The 19,201-nt window shown below is 36.3% G+C and overlaps 1 protein-coding gene and 2 long non-coding RNA genes across 3 annotated transcripts in view; 2 read left to right on the plus strand and 1 right to left on the minus strand.

Moving 5' to 3' along the window:
• Positions 1 to 7,012: 7,012 nt before the first annotated feature.
• LOC148851328 (uncharacterized) lies at positions 7,013 to 8,981 on the plus strand. The gene is made up of 2 exons (XR_016098948.1): positions 7,013 to 7,170; positions 8,587 to 8,981. It is a non-coding gene; the product is annotated as an uncharacterized LOC148851328 (long non-coding RNA).
• Positions 7,499 to 11,256, minus strand: LOC148851329 (uncharacterized). The gene is made up of 5 exons (XR_016098947.1): positions 10,647 to 11,256; positions 10,210 to 10,330; positions 8,518 to 8,709; positions 7,971 to 8,046; positions 7,499 to 7,681 (listed from the first exon to the last, which is right to left on the minus strand). It is a non-coding gene; the product is annotated as an uncharacterized LOC148851329 (long non-coding RNA).
• Positions 11,257 to 13,041: 1,785 nt separating this feature from the next.
• The window catches only part of LOC148851330 (uncharacterized), a 29,418-nt gene continuing 23,258 nt past the window's right edge, over positions 13,042 to 19,201 (plus strand). The window contains exons 1-3 of the mRNA XM_088943399.1: positions 13,042 to 13,418; positions 18,364 to 18,437; positions 19,004 to 19,087. Coding sequence (XP_088799525.1) covers positions 13,280 to 13,418; positions 18,364 to 18,437; positions 19,004 to 19,087 — 297 coding nt within the window. The 5' untranslated portion in view covers positions 13,042 to 13,279. The remainder of the gene's footprint in view (positions 13,419 to 18,363; positions 18,438 to 19,003; positions 19,088 to 19,201) is intronic.

Here is a 19,201-nt window from a genome sequence, read left to right on the forward strand (position 1 = left end):
TCATTCTGCGATTTATTTTCTTTATAAAAAACCGGTGGTTTTAAAATCGGACCGAACCAGATGGTTGGATCAGAAAAAAAAAACACAAACTAATAACCTGACTGATATCTTTTTACCCTAGAACTCTTTTTTGATAAAAAACTATTGATTTGGTTAATGAACAGTTGACTTGTGAGAACCGTTGATCTATAATTGTTTTTGACCTTTTTTTTTGTTTTTTAATTTTTAATTTTTTTTATTTTTATCAGAACGGCTAGCTAGACAATCCAAGCTGCTCTTATAAGACAATGTCATCGGCAAACCTGGCTTTTGATAAGTCGAGATTGGCTGAACACGATGGCTGTAATGAAGCCCCCATATATAGCAGTCATGCGCGTGAAATGAGAGATTGAGTGGTCGTGGCCTGTGGGGCACAACACTTTATAGCAGGTTAAGTAGATGTTCTTGGCTTAAAAGAAAATCATAGAGAAAGAAACAAGAAAAGAGAATCTACCCTTTTCAAATTGAAACCTGCTGGATCTACATTGCATTAATGGACAGTTGGTGCCTGCTCGCCAACAGTTTCTGTGCACAGACATAATTTCCAAAGCACAACCCTTCACAGGTTGGTAAGTTGAGATTATAAAAATGGTAAGAAAAAGCAAGAAAAGAGTGCACTCAAGGAAAGAAGAAAAATAAAACTCCTCAACATCTTTACCAAACTACATCCCAAAAGCTGCACCAAAGGTTACTTAAATCTTTTTTTAGAGAAAGAAATGAGATAAAAGCTTTAGGAGTCCAAATAAGAAACTGTGGTTTTGATGTTTTTGTTGGATTTGCCATAGACTTGTAGACTTAGTTTGTTTGCGGTGTAAATTTTATTTACATTGGTATATAGAGAGAGAGAGATTGGCTTTGGCTGTTTGAAAAAGATTTAAGAAAGTTCCAGACTATTTGTAGAATCATGCTTTCTCTAGAAACTGTGGTTTTTTCAATGACCTTATCTTATAAATTAAAAAAAAAAAACGTAAACTTTGATGAAATAAATTCAAATTAAAGTAAATTTGAATAGAGTAGAATAGGGTTCTGTTCTATTAGTATAGAAATGATTTGCATGATGTCTCATCTACAGAAATCTATATTCTATTGTGTCATCCAAAAAATAGAATGATTCGCTTTTTCTTCTTACTTCGGAAGAATCGATAGATACTATATATGGAGAAACAGATGCTTGAATTAATCAATGGAGTTAATTCTTCAAATCTCATTTGAGGATTTAACTAAATTCATGGAAACAACAACATATCAAGATTAATTCAACCAAGAATACGTTGGCAAGACAAGCAAAAATTTGCAAACTAATTCCGCTATAAACTGTTCGACAAAGTCAGTCCAGTTTGGGCTTGTATCAAGGAGAAATTTGTTGAAAGAGTATTATTGTTTTAGGAATAATTTAACATTTTTTGAAATTATTGACGTTTGGTGTAGCTAAGTAATTCAATAGCCTCAATTATTCCACCAAAACTGTTACATTTATCTTTTGGTATGAATGTTGTAACAGTCTCAATTACATCACAAAAACTATTACATTTATCTTTTGGTACGAATGTTGTAACAGTCACAATTACACCACAAAAAACTACTACATTTATCTTTTGAGATGAATGTTGTAACAGTCACAATTACACCACAAAAAATTGCTACACTTATTGTGACTTCTCCAGTTCCCTTTTTTCTTCTATAAAAGGGGTGCCTCCTTGGGGTAGTATGTGTATGGAGAGAGAGTATTAGAAGGCTGAAAAGATTGGGAGAACTTCATCACCATTTTCTGACAAGATCTACTCCTACTCTGTTTGGATCGTTCTTCTTCTTCTCTGCTGCCATTAAGGGTTTCTCTCACACCAGCTCAAAGCAGTCATCTATGCCCTTTTTTGAGTGCTTCAAGGCTTTGTTAAAGGCATTTCCGGCACTAGTAATGTGGTCAGTTTGTAGTTCTCTCATCAAGGACATGAATAAACATGTTTTTCTTTCTTCTCCCGTGGATGTAGGTATCTTTGACCGAACCACGTAAATCTGATGCCATCTTTACCTTTCTTTTGCTCTTATTATTTGCTTTATAATTCACATATTCCTTAATTATTTTTTTCTTGTTTGCCATACTAGTTAATCGATAATTCAGAGTTTAATCCTAACAGAAGTAATAATTCATTCAACTCACACACAGATGTTCTTCTTAAGACTATAATAGGGGTATAACCTTGATTGGATTAGGGTGGACCTCAAGCAAAACTTGTGTTTCAAAACCCTAACTTTAGTTGGGTTGTGCAACTATCTGTCCGCCAATACTTCAAATTATTGTGCTACGCTATTTCTACTCTTGCATTAACTATGATGTAGTTTCGACTCTTGTCCAATTCATTTACTTTTATATGCTTTTGATAACAATAATTATTTGAAAATGGAAAAATAAATATAACCATTATATAGATCATTATATAGATCATAGCTCATACGGGTGATCATTTCAAGCCGGGCCCTGCAAATTTCTTGCTTTGGGCCTGGAAATTATTAAGTATTTAGGGACTTAGGCCGAGAGCCCGGCCTGGTGCAAGGGTGCAATCCATCTCTCTTTCAAGAAATTATAGATCATTTCTTGCAAGGGTTGGGAACTTGCAAGCGTGAAAAAGTGGGGGTTTGGGAACTTGAATCCTTAATCCAATCCATCTCTCTCATGACCCTAGAAAGTTGAGACCAACTAGGGTCTAAGGGTGCAATTTCGGCAACGGATCTCCCGCAAGCAAAAGCTCTATACATCCCATGAAAGCAAAGACATTCATAAGGAGATATTCGCAAGGTTGTGTTTGGAAACGATGTAAATATGTAGAGTGTACAATGGTTTATATAAATTATAAATTTGGGTTAGTTTTGCACTGATAAATTTACCTTTTTACCAAACAGATTTTTAACTGTAGTGGGTGCAAATACAAATTTCAATAAAATATATTCCTTTTTTTTTTTTTTATCAAAAGTCTACTTGAATGCAAATTTACTTCTTTTCTATCGATGTACTTTTGGCTCCGTCTGTTTGTGATACAAACATCGAATCGAGGTATTTATGTACCTCGTTTCGTGTTTGCGAGTGTTTGTTTGATACATAAAAAAGTAATGATTATCAAAGCAAAAATGTATTTTCAGACACTTTTGTACTATGAGAAAAGAACATTACTATACCTATTTTTTTATACAATTTTGTGTTCTTTTGATAATTAACTTTTTGATCAAAGTTAAGGCATTGGAGCATAAGATAGTTGAAGCATTTAATGATGGGCCCACACTTTGCAGAGATTTCAAACAAACAAGATGAATGCAAAAATGGTTTAAAATGTGAACTATATTTGCATGCATAAACCAAAAAATAGATAAATATATAGTGTACATATTTGCATTTACATTGCAACCAAACACAACCTTTACATCTTATTATCAATGTAAGTATGCATTTAAAAATGTATTTTATATCATTTGTCAATACATAAATGTATAGGCAAAAGTGAATCAGAGTATAAATTTATCCTGAACAGGAATTTACACTCCATGTGCATCGTTTCCAAAATCAACCTAATGTGCAGTTGACTTAATTTGGACAGGCTCATAAATGGGTTTTTGTCAAAATTTGAATGGATCCAATCTAAGACCATCATTGCGACACTGGACATTTTTATGACATGTTTCCAAGCCAGATGCCCATGTCCAAATAGGAGATAGCCCTCCCCCGTAAATCCGTAGACCCCACCAACCCGGGTTAAGGCAGGACTCGGTCCCTGCCTCCGCTACAACCAACGAGACACTTTTCCAAAGGCTAGATGACACCTGTTGTCACTTTAAGATTTGAATAGTTGTGAATGTTGATATATACTTATATAGTCTTCTTCTTGACTAATAAGTTGTTACGTCTTTTATTCCATTCGAATTTACTTTAGTTCCTTTCATGAACTGCATTTAGGAATGGCAATTCCTATCCTATCCGCTGTGTATCCACCCCTACCCTCTCCGATGGGGTTTTTTTCGTTTGAAGAACAGGTTTTAGGATTCTACACCTCATACAGGTATGGGTAGGGTATTGTGTTAGGCTAAACTTGATCCATATATTATTAGAATTTATGTACTATATATTAATTTAATAATATTTTAAATTTTATATAAAAGTTAATTAATAGTTTATGTATTTTTTACATGTCTTAATCAAATAATTGGAAATTTTATTATTTAGTTGTGTTTTTTATTTATTTATTGCTTATATATGACAAGAAATAATAGGAAATTAGATGCAGATTCTAAACTCAGTCCGCCCCTACCCTTAAATGTGGGGAAGGTTTTGCATTTTCATATACGAAGAGGGTTTGGATTCTCAAAATCCCACCCGTTATGGGTTTTGGGATGAATACAAGTTGGGAGGTTTAGGGAGGCGTGCAAGGTTCAAAGTATTAATACTGGCCTGTATCGGTCCTTTTTCTTTAAATTTTACTTTTTTTTTGAATTTTAAACTGACCCCTCTGAACCAGGCCCTGACCCGATACAACCCTTATAGGGCATATTGGGAAAGGCCCAAGACAGGTTGATACGTAACGATTTTTTAAACCTTGGAGACATATAGGATCTAAAATTTACAAAACCTATCCCATTGGCATCCCTATCAGCCTTCTTAAAACTCCACTAATAGACATCAGAACGTAGCATGGTAGTCAATGTTTGAAATTTTATTCTAAGTTGATGGCGAATTTAATTACGTGCTCATCAGTGCAAGTGTTAAAAGGATGCTTGTGTTGAAGGAGTGAAATTGAAACTCCATTATTTATACAAGGAACGTTGGGCTTTGTTAGAGAAAAAAAATAATGGGTTGAATAGGGGATAATTTAGATTTAAATATTTAATAGCAACTTTGGGTGAAAAATACAATTTTTTTGAATGTATGCGACGCATACAAAGTTACAAAAAAAAAAAGTAATTTGCATGCTCAGATTTTTTTAAATAAGTTACATTCAAACAGGCAAAAACCCATAATATACGTTTATTATATAATTTATTTTATATTAACAAGAATATATATCTATGTATGCATACATTTCTTTTTTTTTCTTTTTGATTTAAGACTTAAGAGGCTTCACAATAGGGGCTAATCGTCCATACCTGTCAAACCCTAATGAAAGCATGATTCAAGTTAAGTCTCCACTACAACAATAGGGGCTTGTGGGGCTGCAAGTTGGGTTGCCCAGTTTGGAGAGTTTCAATTACATGGGTTCGATTTAAGGTTCAGGGCCTTCAGGCCCATTACAATTTTAACAAATTTCCAACCCAACAAAATCCAAATTGCAATCCCAGTAAGTTGATCCAACACCGGCTTGGATTGCTCTTCAATTGAGGCCTTGGGCAATCTATCAGTATTTATTACGCATGGTTCCTTTTTTTTTTTTGTTAAATGCATGGCTCCATTTAGTATGCACATACAATGGCTGTGAAAAACGTGAATATTTCCAAAGAAATGTATATGCACGAACTGTAAGAAAATCATTTATTCTTATTTTCCATCACTTTTAAAATAGAAGTTGGTCTTCTTCATTTATGATATATTGCAACACTCGTATTTGTCTCAACTTTTTAGGAGTAAAAATGCAAGATAAATTAAGCCCATGTTTGGTATCACTTATGTTAAACAATGTTTTTAAACTACCATTAACCTGGATGGTCGAACCGTCCAAACAGCCACCTGGTCATTTTTCCGGGTCTGATTTCATCAAAACCTGGTGCTTTTCAAAAAGAAAATGTTCACCGAGTCAATAAACGGTTTGGATTTCGAATGATTTTTTGCAAGGTTTAATATATTGAAAATGACAATCGTGTCCCAAACTCCCATTTTAAGCCTGACCCCTCTTTCTTTTTACTTTTTGTTTTGTTAAGGGTTTTAAGTTTTCAAACTTTTGGAGAGGAACCATTAAGGTCGGCAGCTGTAAGCAACTAAGCTTGGGTGATTCAAACAGTCATCGGTAAATTTTTCATTTTAGATTTTTAGTTTTCTTTTTAATTTTTAACTTTCTAGAAATCAAAATATCAAACGTTCAAACATTTGAAACTCTGTTCCGTTATTAGAAAACTTTCATTTTCGTTTTGGGTTTTTCAGTAAACTTTTCATTTTCATTTTAGTTTTTAAGTTTTCTTTTTAATTTCTAACTATCTAGAAATCAAAATATCAAACGTTTTAGACATTTGAAACTCTGTTATTAGAAAACTTTCATTTTTGTTTTGGGTTTTCGGGTAAATTTTTCTAGAATGACTCTATTTAGACATTCATTCTAAATTTCTAGTATATCTTCTAATATATTTATTTTCAATCATTTTAATATGTTTTCTAATTTTTTAAATGGCTACAAGTTGTCAACCCTTTTGAAGAGGTAATCTTTTATTTTTGTTTTCATCAAATTCTCTTATTTTTGAAGTTCGATTATGAATCTTAATATTCCACCAATTGGTAAATGGCAATTGCTTTCATATTGATAAATAACCATTTCTGTTATGAGTATTATGATTATTGATAATTTTTATTTTTATAATAATATATTTTATTTTCATTAATCTGAATCTCCTAAATCTTAAAATATTTCTGTTTTGATTGGTAAATGTTAAATGGTTTGTTATTTTATGATTTTTTGCATTACATATATCATTTTAATTATGATGTCACGAGTTCACCCATTTGACCCGGATGGTCGAACTGATGACCCGCAGGCCGCAACCCAGAGACAAAAATGGTTCAAGTTCTGCGTCAATTTTTAAAACGTTGATTTTAAGTACTTATTCAAACAAGTACTTAAAATAAGTGGTGGAATCACAGGATAAGTAGAAAATAAACACTATTTCCTATTTGGCAAAAGAACCAAGAATAAGTTCTTACTTAAAAAATAAGTGCTTACAAAATAAGCAACCTCTGGGGTTGCTTATTTTAAGTACTTAAAATTTAAGTGCTTATTTCTTTTTCCTTGGGATGAGTTTGTCCCTAAAAAATTTTGATAAGATGAAATGCCCCCAACAAATCGAGAAAACCCTATCATCTTCTCCATTCGTATAAGGTCATTGAGCAACGGTGGGTGGTGTCTGGGGGGGCGACTGGCAATTGGAAAAACGACTTGGAAATCTCAAGTATGTTGTTCTTCTTGTGTTTTCCTTTTATCCTCATTCATTTACAACCAGATTTGGATTTTTTTAAAGTTTTTTCATGATTGAAAACTAGATCTGCAGCGTTTTTGCACAATCTAGTTTTTGAACAAAAAACTTCTCAGTTTCTCATTGATAATAACATGTATGACCATCCTAACACTCCTATTTTGATTGCTTGAGCAATTAATTTTTAATGCAAGAGATTTTGGGAGATATTAATTGTATTTGGTTTATGTAGTCATATATAGCACTACAGGTAGATCGATAGAGAGAGAAGGCGAGAAAATCCAAAGAGATATAGAAGAATAGAAAAAAGGCAATAGAAAACTTGATATTTTCCTGTCCATGCTTCTTATCTTTGTGGAAGACAATAGAAAAAAGGCAAAAAAAAATATGACATTTTCAGCCACCACAAACACATTATAGCAACTTATATGGGCAGGTGGAAATAGCCTGTCAAATCTCTCAGTTGCAACTTCCCTGTTCTCTCCCTCTGTGTCAACCAAAACATGAAAAGCAGAAAAAAAAAAGAAAAAAAATATGAGCAAATAATAATCAATGACTTAGTAACACATTGATCACATGATATGGTTCGCTAAAAATATATGATTGCATTTCTAGTTGGATCGGATTGTACGCACAAGATTATACTGCTTGGTCCTACTGAATGATCTGTGCTATTTTTAAGCTGTACTAGTCCATTGCATCTAATTGATTATGAAAACTGAAATTTCCTCTTCCTTTTAAGAAGCAAAACACATGAAAAGAGCAGCAAGTATGACCTGTAAAGCGAGGCTGCTTTGAGCGGGTTTAGTGCCACTGCTTTTTGCATTTGAATTGGTCATTTCACTCACCTCTCTAATAAAAACAAAAAGAGAAGGCAAATGGGTCAGTCTGTTTAAACTTGGGAACTTAACATCCCATCTCATGGTTAAAAGATTAACTAATCTAAAGTGCATGAAGACCAATATAGTACTCCCCAATCCAAATGGAACCAGTTGGGGGCTGGGCTTAAAATTCATATATAATCTCAAGAAACAACAGAGGAGAAGATTCTCCTTCATCAGCACAGCTGTTTAACTTTTATATAGATCCTCAAATCTGTCTGAGGACTAGTGCGAAAGAATGTTAAGATCATATTATTCACCATTCCTTGCGCCATGAGTCATTTAGCAGCAGTGAATTGGGGAGGGGGTGGCAGGTAAGATTGTTAAGCCCTTCTTGTGCTATAGGACAGTAGTGAGTTGGTGTTCCAGGGATACTAAAATATGGAAAGTATGAAATAACTCCCTGGAAACAAACAATAAAGACAGAAGGATGGCCAAAAACCTGATAAATTTTGACAAGGTTGAGTAAGTTCATCAAGGCTAGCTTCCTCATCTCAATTCTGTCCTGCAGACAAAGCATCATAGAAATCTGACAATGGATCAATCTTGCAACATGGCATACCCTGCCTCTCTTCTCTCTTTGCAACACTGCATTAAGAACTGCTTCACGCTCTCCATTGTTTGTTTGCTGAAACTGTGTACCATGAGGAGAAAGTATGTCATCAAAGTCATCATTGTTTTGGGTGTTCATACAACACAGACATTTTGACAATTACTACTGTTACTCTTAGTTAAAATGTTATTATATTCAAACTATTCCTCTCACAACCTTGATGTGCTATTAGAACATTCCTTCTGGATTTTATTTAATTATCATGTTGGATGGAGCCACAGAGAGGTGAGTATGTAAACCATAAAACCAATGACTTGAGCTTGATATAGAGACCTTGGTGTATACTTATTTCATAGATAAAGTGGTGAAGGTTTATGAGAAAGATGAGTAGTAAGTAGTAACACAAGTTCTTTACGGAGCCTTGAAACAGAATGAAAACTATAAAATCCTCACTCAGTCAACAATATTTCATAGACAAGTGTCTTCCAATTGTACTTGTTAATATAATACATGACCACCTGTCCTTTTAAATAATATTTCACTTTTCTTTTGTTTTTTCTTAAAATAGATAAATTATGAGAATATAGATAAATCATGATATCCAAAGAAAAACTTCTTCTGCACATATAAACAAAAAAAAAAAAAAAGAAAAAACATTTAAGAGGCTTTATATTATTTGTAATTTGTAATCAGCTATATATCATTTTGTTTAAAAGAAAGACATCAGCCTAAATTAATTATCAAGAAATTAAAAACAACATCAACAAATAAAGCAAAAAGCAAAACTAATTTGTAAAGAAAAGTCAACAATGTTATCTATTATCTATAGCATGTGGCAAAACCCCATTTGTTTTTGTTCTCAGAAGGAAAGAAGTTCAATATCCAGTCCACCCCTCCCAACACCCCAAATATCAAGGACCAGAATTGTGTAAATGACCTTTTCAGTTTTTATGGTTTAAAATTTTGATAGACTCATTGAAAAACAACTAATTCACTGAATTGGTATTTTTAAAGTTTATGTACTATTTACAGGTCCCTATCCTTGAATTGGAGTTCTTAGCCAATTATCTAGCAGAGCTAACTCTGGTTGAGTATGCATTCTTGAAGTTCCTTCCTTCCCTCATTGCAGCATCTGCTGTATTCCTTGCCAGATGGACATTGGATCAGAAATGCCACCCATGGCTCTGCATTCTTTCTATTCTCTTCCAGATACGAAAATTACAGTTCTAGCACTTCAAGATTTGCAAATCAATACCAAAGGTTGCCTAACCGACCTAATTTTTAATCACAAAAACCAGAAAACGGATCCAATTATGAACATAGCAACCATAATAATAACCATGTATTAGATGGGCTATTTGTGAAATCCAATGAAATTTATCTTCAATAGATTCTCCATGAAAAATTATTTTTAGCAATTAGATGTCAAGAGGATCTACCAAAAAAAATTCTTAGCAAAATCAAAGAATACCCAAAGAAATACAACCATAGACTGAGGATATTGTGCAAAATTAAATTCTGTATAGCAATTTAAAAAAAAGAAAAAAACAAAATTAATTTCTAAAAGAAAAGAAAGCGTACCTGAATACAAAGATAAAATAACATCACTTCCATATTTATAAGAAAACACCTTAACAGTCATTAATTGTCCATAACAATCAAATGGCAGATTTTCAAAACTTTTCTGAGCATAGCACGACAACTGTGAAATAAAACATGCAGAAATCAAATTAAAGCAACACATGAGTAAACATGCAAAATATGATATATTATTAGATAATAAGAAAATTTACAAATGAGGGATTAAGGAAATTGAGAGAGGGCAAGTTAGGAATATCGACATAAAACGATATAAATCGGTCTAATCGGAGATCCACATGTCTTGGTGTGGCTCCAGTTTGCGGAAAAAAGAAACAGTCAATGCACTCGAACAGGGGGAAGGGCAAAAGGAAAGAAAAAGAAACCAATTCACGACTGAAATCCTGAATTTCTTTGGTGACATTACCCTTCCAATTTACCTGGCCAAAGCCTATAGCGAGCTGCTAAAGCTCTTGCTCGGACATGCCAAGGAGAACGCGAGAATCCAGTTGAGACTGAGAAACGATTATTAACCTGGCAGGGCGGCCAAGGGCTCACAAACGCCTTCTTTTCAGGCGCGTCGTTTTGTAATAGTAGTGATGCATTCATGTCGACAGCACCCATCTGTGCTGCTTTCTGAAGCACACGGTGGCAGACATTGCGGAGGTAGAGCAAATTGCCGACGATCTGCCCCAACTGGAGCAAAGAGCGAGGTGGACGAGAGACAAAGCGATGTTGGTTCCATAGCAGAAACAGCAGAGAGAGTGACCGAACGCTCCGAGCGTGCCATGGCACAAATTAAATCCGGGAAGAAAGAATTCTGTGGCTGCAAGATTCATGCAACCATCCTGCTTTTTGCACACGCGATGAGCACACGGTGGCAGACATTGCCGGTTGCGGAGGTAGAGCAAATTGCCGACGCTCTGCCCCAACTAGAGCAAAGAGCGAGGTGGACGAGAGACAAAGCGATGTTGGTTCCGTAGCAGAATCGGCAGAGAGAGTAGCCGAACGCTCCGAGCGTGCCGTGGCACAAATTAAATCTGAGAAGAAAGAAGCGATTTTCGCACGGGAAGATAGATTTCACGTATACCTTTTCCTGGGAAGAGAAGCGATTTTCGCACGCGAAAACAAATTTCACGTGAGGATACCTTATACTGCGGGAAGAGAGGCCACGTCGACTTGACGAAGGCCCTTCCCGGCTTAGTAATATGAGGTGGTTCAATTGTGGGTAAATGGCAAATTCGAGCCTAGCCGGTTGCCCTCCTGGGCCCAATGTTCTGCAAATAAAAATACCGAGGACTGTGTCATGGGTTGGAACAAAGCGACCTGGAAAGCCTCCTATGCGGCCCAACCCAGAAGTTGCCATGCGTGAGACTGACCACTGCCTATATGATAAATCATGAATCAGCCTTCAATAGTGGAATTTGAGATTTTGTAACTTTGCCCTATAAACATGGTGGATCCCATGAAATGCAGTGATAATTAAACAACTGTTTGGTTCATGGTTGGAATTGGAATTGTTTATTCTCTGTTGCTTGATTCATACAGGGATCAGAATCAGATTCCATAAAATATGAATGGTTCCCAATTAGGATTGTCGTGAGGTAAAGAGAAAGAGGGTTTAGGGGTTTTAAGTCACTTATCTTTTTTATTGTCATTGGAATGAAATTCTCGTTTCCATGGAGGAGGCTGAAAATAACTATTCCTTCAAGGGATAAGTGGACTGCAACCCACTTCAGAAATCTGAATTGCAGTCCCACCCTTAGAAATCTTAGCTCCACCCTAGGGGTAGACTGAACTACAAAATCCCCTTCCTTCAAACGTGGGAATGCCATTTCCTCACGAATGAGAATTGAAATTCTATTTTGCCCAACCAAACTGCTCAGAATAAGAACGATTCCAATTTTGATTCCAGATCTCTATCTTACTAACCAAATGGAAACAAACCCAAAAAATACAGGATTAATAATAGTAACTAGTAAGCAAAAGACAATGAAATTTATGGAATTCTTCATTTCTTTCCATCCATAGGTTCCTCCCCTCATGTGTATGAACTAGACCTGTTAATAGGCTGGGCCAGACCAGGTTTTGTCCTTACATTAACAGAATATGTTAAAAATCCAAGTTCGAGCCTGTCCCGACCATCAGGCCTAAGTCTTGAGCTTGAGCCTAACTGTCATATAAAGCCTGAAGCCTGGGCCCGAGCCTCAACCTGGCCAAAAATTTGGAAAATTTTTCTTTTTTATTTAATTAAAAACTATTTTATTTGTATTAAAAGACCTCAAAACCTAAAAAATAATGAAATACCTCACTAGTCACTATTAAATCAAGTTAGGCTTGGACTCAGGTCAGACTTCTTTGAGAAAGTCTGAACCCGGCTCGAAAAAAAGATCGAATCCAATGTTTTAAGCCCAAATCCAAACCTACAAACCTGAAACCCTGTCCAAGCCCAACTTAGACCAGGCCGAGCCGGGCCGTCCCATTGGGCTATCCGGACCATCAACAGGTCTGGTCCGAAGTGAACTGTAAGGTGTGAATTGCATAAACTGGTTTCTTACTACCATTGAGTTGTTCATAATCATCGCATCAGCCTTCCATGTCCACGGTGCTTTCCCCGCCACGTGGAGAGCCAGTATGGTTCCTCTAGACAGCAGACGCTGACGAACATACAGTCAAAATTTTCTGACCAGGAACGGGTTAATATCCGTAAATAATGCGAGAACGAGGGTCACTCTTTTCTGAGGGGGCCGTGAGGTTTCTGGGCTTCTGGGGCATCGACGCGTTCCCACCGGCCTCGCGTTCCTGTACTAATCCATTAATTATTGATAAATAATCAAAATAAAATTTGTCAAATAGTGCAACACAGCCAACGGAAACAGAAGTAAAGAAAGGGAGTTGGCTGCTGCTGCTGCAGGGGTAGGTTCCTTTCCTTCTTTAAACGCCTCGTTTAGCAGCGGATCAATTTGACCAGACGAAGTGTTTAAGGCGTTAACCAAAATCAAAGCTTTCCTGTTACATGGTATAAAAGTAATCAGGAATCGTGTGAACGGAGTCGGCTTTGGTAAAGCGCGCCATGGACATCTTCAACAAGCTTCGGAACCTGGATGCGTACCCAAAGATCAATGAAGATTTCTACAGCAGAACCCTCTCCGGTGGTGTTATCACGCTAGTCTCCTCTGTTGTCATGCTCTTGCTTTTCATCTCCGAACTCAGTATGCCTTCTCTTTCCTTCTTTCTTCTCCTTTTCCCAACTTAGGGTTCCTATCTTCTTTCAGATCGTTTGGGTTCATTGTTGCTTTCTCTTCAAGGATTATACTTTTTTTCTCTAGATTCCCAACTTAGGGTTCATTGCAATTCGTTTTGTTTTGCTTGATCCATATATCTGAACGCTTCACACTGTAATTTTCGCGTTCTCCATTTTGGCTGATTTATTTTTGACTCGAGCAAAGTCGTTTCGAGATTAGTCAACGACCGCTTGACCATATTTTTTCATCATACTTATTTCAATGTTCGCATTGATCCTGAAATCATTATATGGATTCTATTATGCTTTACAGTGGATATGGGCATATGCTTATGGAGGAAAATAAAAAAGAAAACAAAACTAAAAGAAAAAGGGGTGCTTTAGTTGCGGCGTTTAGCTCGGGGAAGTAATTAGAAGGCATGTGGAAATCAGGAAAATGTCATATAGGTTTTATGTTTCAAAATGTTTCTTCATATCCATCTCTTTATTTTTGCTAATCCAACAGTACATAGTTTTCAAGGCCCCAAGGTGAGGCTATGCGACACCGGGGGGGGGGGGGCGCCTTGTCACCTAGGCGATGGATTTTTTTAAGTAAATTTCACATATCCTATGGTAGTTCATAAGAAAATTATAAGCTTCATGTTTAAGTCTAGAAAATCAACATATTTATGAGAAGAAAAAGAAGAAAGGAAAGAAAATTCAAAAAATATAGGGGCTGAACCCCTATTTTTGTTATAGGAAAAGAAGAAAAGAAAAGGTGGAAGAAGAGGGAGAAGGACTGAAGGAGAAGAAAAGGTGGAAGGAGAAATGTGTTGATTAGACAAAATTTTAAGTTTTTCCCTTACTTATTGGTTCAGATTTTGAAATCATTGAGGGTTCAATACAGCAGTTAGCAATGTTTGTGTTGATTAAACCCTAGCAAATAAGAAAATAATAAAAAGAAATTAGTTCATAAACACAAAAAATGAATATTTTTCTTTAATAATGTCTATTTTATAATTATAATATCAAAAAAATAACAATATAAAAGTATTTTATTACACAGTATGCAAAACTGCTTGGCGACTAGGCGAGGTGAGCCTCCAAGGGTTCCTTGTTGCCTAGGCGTCGCCTTGACAACTATGCAACAGTATTTTAACATATTTTTTTTTTATCAATACAGTATTTTAACATATTGATGAACCTAGATGGATATCAGATTCTTATCATGCACTATAACAATGATGAGGCCATGATAAATGAATCTTTATGATCGTTTCTTAGAGTTATTCATTTTTGTTTTGTCCTTTCCCCTTCAAAAAGAATGGATAAATTATTCTTAGTTCCAAGCTGAGGCCTTTGGGTTGTTTTAGAACTCTCTCTCTCTCTCTCTCGTTTAGGAAGAGTTTTGACAATTTCTAATATAAATCTGGGTTAGTATCCTTGAATTTGTGAGCACATATGAGTTTAAGACATAAAGTTGAACCTATAAAAAATGATTGTAGGTTTTTAGTTTCATAGTTTGAACTTTGAACATGATTTAAAAAGGTTTCCTTGTTGATGATACCTCAAGTAAGGTGATTTAGACATTTTTTGTGTTCAATGTCTAAATTCGTCCTTTGATCTCACCGAAACAGAATAACAATCAACTGAAAGGCAAGTCAAGTTTGACACTGTTTTAAAAGTGAGAAGGGCAAGAAGCAAAGCTAAAGTGCAAGGAATTCCTAGAGCCTTATGTTATGGACGCATTCCTCGGAAAGACGTACCATCGCCGCCGGCAGCAATAGGAACCTAACCCACCGCCAGATTAGATTAGATCATCTTGCTTGTTCTTATCTTATTCTATTGCTCCTATCTTATCTTGTTAGTAAGTTATCAGATTAGGATTAGTTTATGTTGTTATCATATTAGGATTAGTTTATCTTGTTATCGGATTAGGATTAGTTTATCTTATTATCAGATTAGGATTAGCTTATCTTATCCTTAGCAAGATAGAATTGGAAGTCTCCCTATTCAACAAGGGGACTCCCTAAGATTAGGACTCTTGTAATCTCCTATTTAAGGAGACACCATTATTGAATGAGGACATCGAATATTCAGTCAAGAAAGAGAGTAAAGGAGAGTTAGGTGATCTCTTGAACAAATCACCATTAGGGCGCCTAGATAGGTCCATCAAGAGCAGGGAGGAACAAGCGAAAATAGAGGGTTTTCCCTGTGGACCGACCCGTGACGAGATCCTATTCCCGAGCCCATAACATTTGGTATCAGAGCCGATCGTCATGGGAGATCTACAACAACTATCACCCAGGGTCCACGAACTGGAGCATAGGCTCGTAGAAACCAGCAGGGAGGTTCGTGAGGTCAAAGATGATGTTCGGGAGCTGCGACGCTTGCTGGAATCGTATTTCTTTAACAGGGAGAGGAATCCAGAAGGGGCTGTAACCACAAATAGCCTCCGACCAGACTTGACGGAGCCGTCTGGCGAACGACAGCAGCAGCAACAAACTCTTCTTGGTTCACAACAGCAGCAACACCCTCAGCCACAGCAGCCAGACAACCAACAACAGCAACAACTGCAGCATCAGAAGCAACAACATGATGAACAACAACAACAACAGCTTCTCCGAGCAGCTATTACTAGTCCTAGTATAGTTGCCTCGAAACTGGCCCCTAAGTCCTATGGGCCCTTCAAGGTTCTACGACGGATTGGCAGTGTGGCCTACCAGTTGGAACTGCCAGAGACCAGCCGGATTCATGATGTCTTCCACATCGCCTTGCTGAAACCATTTACAGGTGTTCCTTCGGACCAAGTCCCCTCTCTGCCACCCTTGCAAGATGGCAAACTGATTCCCCAACCTAAAGCTGTCATCCGCTCTCGTTTCAATCAAGGAGTTCTTGAAGTCTTGGTGAAATGGTGTAGCTTACCATTGGCCGAAGCCACATGGATCCCATTGACAGAGTTCCAAGCCACATATCCGGAGTTCGAGCTTGAGGACAAGCTCGTAGTCCAAGAGGGGAGTAATGTTATGGACGCATTCCTCGGAAAGACGTAGCATCGCTGCCAGTAGCAACAGGAACCTGACCCACCGCCAGATTAGATTAGATCATCTTGCTTGTTCTTATCTTATTCTTTTGCTCTTATCTTATCTTGTTAGTAAGTTATCAGATTAGGATTAGTTTATGTTGTTATCATATTAGGATTAGTTTATCTTGTTATCGGATTAGGATTAGTTTATCTTATTATCAGATTAGGATTAGCTTATCTTATCCTTAGCAAGATAGAATTGGAAGTCTCCCTATTCAGCAAGGAGACTCCCTAAGATTAGGACTCTTGTAATCTCCTATTTAAGGAGACACCATTTTTGAATGAGGATATCGAATATTCAGTCAAGAAAGAGAGTAAAGGAGAGTTAGGTGATCTCTTGAACAAATCACCATTAGGGCGCCTAGATAGGTCCATCAAGAGCAAGGAGGAACAAGGGAAAACAGAGGGTTTTCCCTGTGGACCGACCCGTGACAAGATCCTATTCCCGGGCCCATAACACCTTTGGTCTGAGAAACAAGGTGAGGCACCACGTTTTGAACGAAAAAGAAACAATGTAAGACTATCTAAAATCTAAATTCTGAAAAACATGAAAATTTCAGAGAGCCTATTAGCTCAATTGGTTGGAGCATCATGTTATTAACACTGTAGGTTCAAGTTCTGGCTTACTGCATCAGTTAAACTGTTTAAATTATAAACATTTAGCTAGAACCTGTAGTGTTAGTAAATTACCTAATCAAAAGCCAAATTCAAGGTTAGCTAAATTTCCCCAAAAAAATTCAATGTTAATTTATGGACTTATCTTAAGGAACCTAGGATTAGCTCCAATAGGTTATAAAATGAGGAAAGTAGATGGCTAAGATGGTTTGGTCACATGCAGAGAAGAGCATACAGCACCAGTAGGAAGAAATGACCTGTTACAAGTTGAAGGGGCTACAAGAGCTAGGGACAGACCAAAAAGGACATTAATTTTAGTAGTCAGAAATGATTTAAGTGTCCATAATTTAACAACAGATATGGCACTGACTTAGCATAATGGAATGATGGAACAGGATTTGTGTATCTCCATATTGTTGGCATTTGGACAAAGGCTTAGATGATGAACAGGAAGCTCTGTGTGATGCCCTTGAGTTGAGTGGAAGAGCTAGACTGCTGTCAATCAAAAAGAAAAAAGCATAAGATTATGTAGGGAGGATCTTGTATTTCAGACATGCCTCTTAAAGCCCAAGTATGGAGCATATGTGCTTATGGAGTGGAACATCCCTATTGGAGGCATTTAGTGGAGTTGCAACATCCCTGTTGGAGGCATTTAGTGGAGTTGTAATATCCCTATTGGAGTGGAGCACCAATTCAGAAAATCTATAACAAAAGACATTTAGTGGAGTTGCAACATCCCTATTGGAGTTACTAAGCTTATTCCCTTTAGACAAACTAGTAAAGTCTTGACACTCCAATACATGCTAGTGAAACAACATAGCAATCTTCTTAAATTTAAAGCATAACTTTGAGGTGTGTCAATTGTTACAGTTGTCAGTTGTATCCTGCATTGTCTCTTCCCTTGTTGTGTTATTTCTAAGTTCTTTTTTTTTGGCTGTCTACTGGTTTATTTGGTTATTTGGAACTTTGTATGCTAATTGCTAGGTTTCTTCTTCTTTCATAATTTTTCCATTAATAGGAAGAAAAGGCATCAATATCTTCATGTTCATGACTGGTTGAATGCATCATGATTGATTTTTATAAATGTGTCTTTATTCTGGATACCTGGATCTTTTGTACTCTGGCATTTAAACCCAATGTTTTTCCAAATATCTGGTTATGTTCTTATCAACTTTTGGTTATCTTTGTTTCTGTATTGGTATTAATCCAGGACTTTCTCTGGCATTGATTGCAGGATTATACCTCCATGCAGTTACTGAAACAAAGCTTGTAGTGGATACCTCAAGAGGAGAAACCCTACGTATAAATGTAATTTCTTATTTTCTATTGTAGAGATATCAAAGATATTCTCATCCTGAAGCACTATATGTGAATCCATGCTTGTTTTGTTATTTTAAGGTTATGATTTCTCTGGTTATAACAGAGCATTTTGTGTGATTAGATTCATTAGATTATTTAGGATTATACTAAAATGTTTTTGGATAGGTTTTGACTTGAGTATACTCTGTGTGTGTTTTTTGTGTCTTGTATCCATCATGTACGTAAGAATGTGCATCTTCTTAAACCATTTACATGTTGGACACACAAAAGTTTGAGGTGTTTGACATGGACATGACATTGATTTTGAATACACACATCAAAATATGCATGCTATTCTTCAAAAGATGAATCAGATGTAACCATCTGAAATAATAGGCCTCTACATAGTTGGAATTGTCTGCTATATAGATGAACCTATAGTTCAAATAAGGATTTGTTGAGTTGATGGTTTATCTGCTAATTGCAAATATCAACTATGACTGTTTTAACTTTTAAGTAACTGTTGCATTTTATTTTATTGTTGACCATGATTCCTTCTGATTTCGCAAGTGCAGTTCGATGTCACTTTTCCTGCCCTTTCATGTTCTATTCTCAGTCTGGATGCCATGGATATCAGTGGGGAGCAACATCTTGATGTGGTATGCACTGCAAAGACTATCATACTTTTGTATTATCCTTATGCCTTGTGTTGCTGATTAAATATTGTTCACCTCATTGGTCTCTTGCTGACAGCCATCTTTTCACTCTTATTG

This window comes from Nelumbo lutea, chromosome 5 (assembly GCF_056320005.1).
Source record: "Nelumbo lutea isolate HS-2025 chromosome 5, American lotus-T2T, whole genome shotgun sequence".
Classification (NCBI taxonomy): Eukaryota; Viridiplantae; Streptophyta; class Magnoliopsida; order Proteales; family Nelumbonaceae; genus Nelumbo; species Nelumbo lutea.